At 52.8% G+C, this 8,311-nt stretch overlaps 1 protein-coding gene across 1 annotated transcript in view; it reads right to left on the bottom strand.

Moving 5' to 3' along the window:
* TUBA4A (tubulin alpha 4a) overlaps positions 1–2,657 on the bottom strand; it is a 10,439-nt gene extending 7,782 nt beyond the window's left edge. Inside the window, exons 1-2 of the mRNA XM_015635089.2 lie at positions 2,238–2,657; positions 30–131 (exon numbers count right to left, since the gene is read on the bottom strand). Of these exons, the coding sequence (XP_015490575.1) occupies positions 30–131; positions 2,238–2,642 (507 nt within the window). The 5' untranslated portion in view covers positions 2,643–2,657. The remainder of the gene's footprint in view (positions 1–29; positions 132–2,237) is intronic.
* Positions 2,658–8,311: the final 5,654 nt, after the last annotated feature.

Here is an 8,311-nt window from a genome sequence, read left to right as displayed (position 1 = left end):
CCTCCGCCAATGGTTTTGTCACTGGGCATCTGCCCGTCGGGCTGGATGCCGTGCTCCAGGCAGTACAGCTCCCAGCAGGTGTTGCCCATCTGGACACCAGCCTGGCCGACGTGGATGGAGATGCACTCACGCTGGGGAGGGGGAGGCAGGGTCAGATCCCAGCAGAGACCAGAAATGCAATCATTGCAGGAAGTGCACAGCCCTGGAAGGGCAGTTCTGGCCCTTGCCAGCTTGGACAAGCCACACTGCCCTCGTGCCTGAGTGCCCTGTGTCCATTCCAATTTACTTCTTTCTCCCAAACCTAGTGCCCTGCCTCTCATCACTGCACTGGCCACCTCAGGGGCTCAAGGAGATGGAGACCCATCTGCAGGAGCCCAGGACACCAGGCCACCCATCCCCTGGACTGGCCCCACCCACAGCACTAGCACGCAGTGAGCATCTTCTCCATTGCCCAAACATCCATATGGCTTAAGGGCTGAGGCCCCGCAGAATCTGGCACTGTCCCTGTTGCAATTCCAGCAATAGAGCTGGAGGCTGAGATGGCAGAGCACCACCAGGACTCTGGGATTCCCAGGACACTGGGCCTGAGGGCACTGGGGATGGATGCCCTGCAAGAGAGGGGATTTACAAACATGTACAATAGCCATGCTCTGAGGCTCAACTTCCCTAAATTAGCTCTGGAGGAGGAGGAACATTTAGTTGTACTTTTGAAGTCCATGGAAAGGCTGAAGTGGGGGGGTCTCTTAGCTCACAGCTTTACAGGTAGTCTCAAGTCCCTCAGGAGAACCCAGGTGAAGGTGGGCTCTGCAACCTCACTCCCTTCAGATGAGGTACCCCAGAGCCAGCAGTTGTTTTGAATAAGAATTAAAGTATTCAGTGCCTTAGACTTGCTCTTGCCAAGAACTTCGATGTGTCATCAGGCAAAACTGAGTCAGAAGAGCATCCAAATCAAACTGGATTTCCAGAGTCATGGTGGCTCGCTATGAGTCACTGGCAGGGAGCCGGTGGAAGCAGACATTTTGCACTCAGGAGCAGGGCAATGCTGGCCCAGGAAGTTGCACAGGGTGCAGCATGTCCCAGCTCTCTGCATCTAAAGTGCATTCAGTGCTGCATTTCAGAGGCAGCAGTGACAGTGAGGGATGGCAAAAAAATAAGCTCTTGATACCCATGGTGAGAGGCAGAAGCCCATCTCCTCACCTTTCCCAAAGCTGAGGTGCGAGAAGAGCAAAGCAACACCCCACCTATCCCTCCGAGCAAGTCCATAAACGTTGTGTAACACAAGGAGCCAAGGGTAAGACCCGAGGACTTAAGACATGAGCTAAATCTTCCGGGATCCTCTACAAAAGGGCACAGAAAACTCTTGGCACAGATGCAAGCACATCAAGGAAGAGGAGATGAGAGCGGACTCCTCCCTGGAAAAGGAACTTGTGAATCAGCGTGGAGGTGGCAAGGGGTTATGCCACCGCACTTCATCCCAACAACAAGCAGCAGCCAGGACTGTCTCTGTGGGACGCAGCGCTGACAATAGGCTGGGCAGAGCCCAGCAGCACCAGGACGCAGCAATGCTGGTCACCAGCCAGCAGTCTCTGCCTTCTTCAGGGCAAAGTCTGGCGCAGGAAGGGCTGGGAGCATGGCTCCGCGGGACAGCAGGCAGGGTGCCCAGGAAACCTTGGGGCTGGGATGCTCTCCAGGGCAGCTGGAGAGTTCATGAGCCAGAGATCGCCGCAAGACCACGGCGGCAGGGCTGCCTGGAAGCCCACCCACAATGATGCTCACTCTTGGAGCAGTGGGTGGAGGATGCCACAGCTTACTGCCGGAGCTCCGCTGCGCGTCGGCAGCGTGGGGGACTGGCAGACGGGGAGAACTCCCCGCAACCGGGGATGGTACCGCGGGCCACGGGCATGAACCGACACTATTATAACAGGGAGAGGGATGAGAGGCGACGTGTCCGCCCGAGCGCCGGTCTCCGCAGCCGGCGGGGCTCGGTGGTGGCCTCCTTGCCACAGGTACAAGGGGATGCTCAAAGAAGGGAGGCTGCTGAGAGCCGGAGAGGGAGCAGCTCGGCAAGAGGCTGAAGCCAGGCAAAGGCAGGGCAAGCACAGCAGGCACTCCCGTCGTCAGCTGCCCGCACGTCTGGGCTCCCGGCAGAGCCCTCCCGGGAAGCCCCGGGGAGCCCAGCGCAGTCCGGGGAGCACTCGCGGGACCGGAGGGAGAGAGCAGCCGGGCCCGGCACTCACCATGATGCCGCCGCTGCCGCACGACCTGCCTGTCCCCGGACTGCAGCAGCTCCGCACGCCGGGACGGCCGCGCCGCCACCGCCTTATACCGGGGGCGGCACCGGCGCTCCGGGGCGGGCTGCCCCGCCCGAGACGGCCCCGAGAGCTTTCATAGATTTGCGTGCATTGAGCATATTTGCGTAGGTTTGCATAGATGGGGCTGTGCTGCCTGGCGAGGTGCACTGGTGGGACGTTCGGGGAAGAGCATCCCCTGACTGGGCACGGGAGATCCGGTCTTTCCCTCGAGGAAAGGGCAGTGGGGCTAAGTGTTGTTCCTGCTATGCTTGCCAGTCTTGGCAGAGGGGTTCTGCTCGAGAACAGAGATGGCACCTTCCGGCTTGGTATCCTGCTGGTGAAAGGCACCATCCAGGCACTAACCAGGAGAGACTTCGGGGGTTGAAGCAGGAAAGCCAGCAAAGAACTTGGCCCAGGTCTTCCTTCCTGGTGGACTTAGGTGCTGATAGCTTCTTGAGAAACACCTCGGAGAATTTCTAGAGGAAGCATTGGTAGAGGAAACCCTTCAGAGCTGAGCCCAAATTCTCCTAACCTCTTTGGAGATCACTGAAAAAAACCCAGGAAAACTCAGTCCTGTCCTTTGTGTCAAGCCCCTCAAGAACAGTTGTGCCCCAGGGCTGTGTTGAATGCCCTGCCTGTCAAAGGGCTACTTTTCCATCCTGGTTCTGCATTGCCTTCACTGGTTTGATCTGATTTCAGAAAGCTTTATTAAATGAATAGTGAGATGTAATGAAATGGAGGGAGAGCTTGGAGCACCTTGGAGAAGTTTTATTGGAGTTTACAGTGACTTCACTGATGTCAGGCCTTACTACAATGAACAGTGTCCTGCCCCCTCCAAAATACTCAAAGCAACCACTGTAGTGCAGAACCAGTCCTGCATTTGCCTCAGCACTCTGACTTAATGAGTTTTCAGTGAAAAGTGCTGTCATCTCTCAGTTGATCTTTAAGTTGAAAGCTGGACCTAAATTATCCACCCACAATAGTCTTTCTTTGTGCCTGAGTCACCTGGCAAGTGTCACCTTCAATGATGAGCATGTGTAAAGTGACTGAAAGCGAGAGTACTGCTGCAAAGCCTGTGCTGGTGTCTAAGCAACACATTTTTGAGACCTGCAGAAATGGCTGAGCCAGAGGATCAGAGTGGATTTTATCAAGTTGATGGGAAAATATTGAGGGTTGTTTTATTTCCACAGAGAAGCCCCAGGTAGTGAGAATTTCTGAACCTGCACAGGATTCACTAGTGACTGGATAACTCTGGAAATGCCTTCCTGTGGTATAAATGTCCTTTGAGTGACCTCAGAGATCACTAGATAACACAGACCATGCTGATGCAGACAGTCCATGAGAGTGAGAGAGTAATTTGTAGCACTGAGGCATCAGAATTTGAGCCCCAGAAGTTAATTGGAGTGAAAAGGAGTGATGGTATCATTTTCCCCGTGAAAATCTTCACTAAGGTGTTCATTGTAATGCATAGTGGATGCCAGAGAGTCACTTCTCACTGGGTGTGCCCTAGAACCCTCCTTAATTCCATGGTGCCAATTAATTCTGAGGCATTTATAGCATGAATGCCTTGCAGTGTGGTTGGAAGCAGAGCTAGGCAGTGAGTAGCACTTCAGGCTGTACACTTCACCCAAATTCCAAATTCACATAATGATCTGGTGGTACCTAGGGGTGCAAAATCATGTGATACTTCAAGAAACTCCTGGATCAGTTTAGGTACCATGGTGGTGGAGAGCTGAGACCGAAATGTCCCTGGTTTGTCGTTGCTGCAAATGTGTGCTCACAGTGAAATTACCCACTCAGATGCTGTTTTGTTGGACAATCAAAGTGGGAATGACTAATGAGAGAGCCATGAGTCATTTGGAGCTGGGCATCCCCACGTGCCTCTGATCTGAAATGCCCAAACAGATGTCTAAGCTTTTTTTGAAATGCTTAAGAACATCTGGGTAAATCCAGGGAGCACCAATCGGCTGCATCTTGTCAGTGCCTAACTGCTCAGCAGCCTGCCAGATGCTGGTAGCAGCAGCCTGAAAGCACACAGCAGAGACTGAGCTCACTCTGGCTGGATTTATCCTGAGGCGACCCCTGTCTTACAGAGATGTTACCCAAACATCTAAGAGGACCCTGCAAACGTTTTCAGACAACATCAGAAATCACAAGATGACAAGAACTGCACTGGAAACATTTTCATCAGTGGTCCAAACATAGTCAGACCCAGCATCAGCAACAGAGAGATGAAAAGAGCAAGCAAGGAAAAATCTAGGCTGTAGAGTCAGAATCCAACCATCTCTTTGTTGAAGGATGGGAAAAACATTGAAGGTACCTGAGGGGCAGAGCCCTACCCACTGCAGGTGAAGCCCCTACTTGCCACTATCGGAAACCAGCCAGCTCTTGGGAGGTACCTGCTGGTACAGGAACACCTGTGAGCAAAGCTCACAGTTACTCAAACAAAGCCTCTCATATAGCTGTCTTCCAGAAGTATGTTAAAGACTGCCACACCTAAAGCACCCAGAGCTGAAACTGTGGAGGAGATGAGTTCGGAGTCCAGCCTGGTACCTCCCATCCACACCCCAGTTCCCTGCTCTCTTTGCTGAGGAAAGCCCAAACTATTGTTCCCAATTTTCAGACCTCAGTTCCACCCCATCTGTTCCAGGCAGAGTAAACAGTGTCACAGGGCAGTTTGGGGACATGTCCTTCTTGGGAAGGTAGAAGAGAACACAGCTGTGCCGTGGGTTTGGCAAGGAAGCCCATTGTGCCCTCCACTTTAAAGCATACACCAGATAGTGACGGGTGCGTCAGGACAGGGCTTCTGTCTGTGTCTCTAACTTCAGCCAAGAGCTTCCCAAAGAGGTTGTATCTGTGCTTACCCCTTACTCTGTCCTTGCTCTGCCCTTAATCCTCTTAGCAGTGTGGTCAGGTGGGGAAGCCAGGATGTACCTCCAGCCTGTCAGTGCCCTGTGCAGTTTGCTCTCCAGAAGTGCCACAGGCTGGACAAGGTTGGCTGGTGAAATTCATGTCTGTTGAAAGCACAGAGCTTGACTGCATGTTGTAGATGTGAGTTCAGCCACGGCTCCTGTGGTGCTGACTGCTTCAGCAGTATCCCACTGAGCCATTGTGCAGGGTCCCTAAAGCACAGCTGGCTGCTGCTGATGGCCGAGTGCTGCTGTGGCTCTACTACAGCAGCATTTGGGACATATTTTGCCACCCTGAAAAATCCTAGCACAGAATGGAGATGGGCAGAAAATGCTCCCTTTGCCATTCCTTAATATATGCATGCCTTGTCTAAGTCAGAAAGAGTCCTCTGAGTACCTCATCCTTCATCTGGGGTAGGTAGAGCAGATCCAGAGATGAGAAGACAGGGTGACTGGAAGGCTGGATGCCACAGACTGCAAGGAAAGAATGGGGAGTATCAGAAGACCAAGCAGAGACTCAATAAAGGCCTCATTGAACATCTTCAGCAATCCACATGGCATTTACTCTTTGAGACCTGCTGGGATGTAGGGCACAGTAGTGATCTGACAGACGTTTTCTCTGTTGCAGCTGAGCAACAGCAGCATAATTGCTGGTTCAGATATAATGAAGTCAATTGTGCAACGCCTGCTGCATTGCCCAGAGCGTGTGCCTCGGTACAGAAACAATGAAGCTAATTCTAGATCTCACTACAGTCCTAAACCCTGAATCACGGGGCAGTGGCAAGAGCGGGGAGGCACTCCCTGGAACACAGGCAGCCCCGCAGGCCAAGCCCCAACCTGCGAGGCTAAAAGGGGCTGTCGGACAAGTCAGAACGAGCTCTTTCTCAGGCACAGCAAGCCCTGGGTGAGCAGCCTTCCTGGCTCAGAGCCAGCTGCCCTGGCTGCCCGTGTCACCTGCCTTTCTTCATCTTCTGGGAAAGGCAGCTACACACCCACGGGAGCAAAATAAAACCTCCCCTGTCTAATTCATGTCAGAGCACTGAGCATGCCTGGTGTGAATAATCTGCCTCCAGGCGGGTGGCAGAGGGACTGAGCCTGCTGAGGTGGCCCCATGTTCTCAGGGAATACTGGTGTGCAGTGCTGATGGGCTTCTGTGGAGGTGCCAGTGATGCTTCTCTTCTCAATCAGCTCTCAGAGCTGGTGATGGCACAAGCAGTGCAGGAATACCTGGAAATAGAAGTGCAATGAATTCTGCAAGGTTGTAGGTGGTAGGAACTCCTGGAGGGATGTGAGTTACCCCATAAGGCTGAAGAGGCTCTCCAAACACCAGACAGAAGTGTAGGCATGGTGATGTCTTCATGCCCAGCCCTTTAGGCCTTCCTGTCTTACGAGTTCTCAGAACTGCAAGAAAGCTGTGGCCAGCTCTGTCACAGTGCCAAAGACATGCCTGTGAGCTGGCAGTGATGGGACAAGAAGTGGCTGCCACTTCCCCTGCTCCCTGGAGCTCATGCCTTGCCTGTGGGACTGCAGCTGAGCCCCTGGGCAGCAGAGGGGACATGGCAGATTCACATGGGGCAGCTCTGCAGGTGCACTCCCCCTTTGAGCTACATAAACCATGGCCAGTGGTTTTTCCACACTGGGAAAGGAAACAATTCCTGTCACAAAAGCTTCTTGATGATGGCCCTGCTGTGCCCTGGCCTTTGGAGAGCAGTTGAGCATCCCATGGCTGGAGAAATGTCTGCAAGGTGTTTTGTTTTACAGCTGGAAGTGGGTTGTATAATAATACAAACAGCTTGTTGGCCCCAGGGCAAGCCAAGGGCAGGGCTGGGCCTGGAGAAACTAGCCTGGAGTCCTGGGGATTGCTGTAGAGCTGTTAGAAGTAGAAAGGGAGTGCTGGCAGCTGGCCATGCACTGTTGGATGTCAGAGGGAAACAGTTAATGTGCTGAAAGATGCATTTAGGGTGCTCCTGCCCAGAGCTGTTTTCTTGCAGAGTGTGATATTGTGAAATAAGGGCTGTCCTCCCTGCTCATCCCAGAGCCTGGGTGCAGGGAACCGGTAGCCTCAAGTCCCTGGGCTGAGACCTTAAGTTCAATGGGCATCTTGAGGATGCCTGGCTCAAACACACACCTGAGAGCTTCCTAGCAGAGTTAAGCCAGACGATGAGAGGCTGTGCATGTGAAATAACAGCTATTTGGCAGAATTTCCCTGTTGCAAGATCTTGGAGCAGGTCTGCTGAACTTTCATGCCTAATGTGACCCTCCTGTGTGATTAGCACAGGCCATCTCCAGACACCTTGAGCACAACTAGGGCTGCTTCTGTGCCCTTCCCTGCGATGGTGTGGCCTGGACAGCCTGACTCTTGTTCTGCCACTTAATAGCCTGGCACTGGACACATTCTGGAGAGCTTTACCACCTCCCAGGCAGGAGGATGCAGAGTCTGACAAGACCTGGGCACCAAGCACTCCTGCATATATTGGGGCACTCTCAGCACCCTTATTAGGTGCTGATTAACATGGAAGACCCCCTTGCCAAACAATCCTGGTTTCAATTATTGAGGTGACAGGTCTGCTCAGGAAAAAAGGCAGGGATGTAACTGGCTTGCCGTGAGGAGGGTGTGGTGCCTGGTGAGGCAGCCGGCAGAACCCAAGTGCTGGTTGGAAACAGTGAATCATTAGCAAAGAGCTGCTCGGCTTCTGCAGGGATTCCGGCCAGGCACCGCTGGCTTCCGTGGTTTGATCAATGGTCTTGACGTGAATCCCACGCTACCACTGAGAAGGTGTGAGGGTGGCTAGAGGATGTACAGAGTAAGAAGTGACAAGTCTGCCCCTTCCTAAAATTGTTAAATTACTTCAAGCAATTTTGCTGTAATGTGGACTTTTAATCAGACAATTCTTAACCATCTCTGAGATTTGTGTCCCCTTCAATAGTTACTACCCTACCAGGCTTAGCACTATCCCAATTTTTTCTAGTAAAGATTTCTTATCACAGTGGGCCTTGCAATCAGCCCCAGGGATCCCCACTGCAAAGGCCTTCAGCAGTACAGCTCATGGCTAACAAGCACACATTTGCTATTGATGCCTTTGGTGCAAAACAGGCTGGCTTGGCATGCCA

Source organism: Parus major, chromosome 7 (genome assembly GCF_001522545.3).
Source record: "Parus major isolate Abel chromosome 7, Parus_major1.1, whole genome shotgun sequence".
NCBI lineage: Eukaryota > Metazoa > Chordata > Aves > Passeriformes > Paridae > Parus > Parus major.
This window is presented reverse-complemented; position numbering and strand designations above follow the sequence as displayed.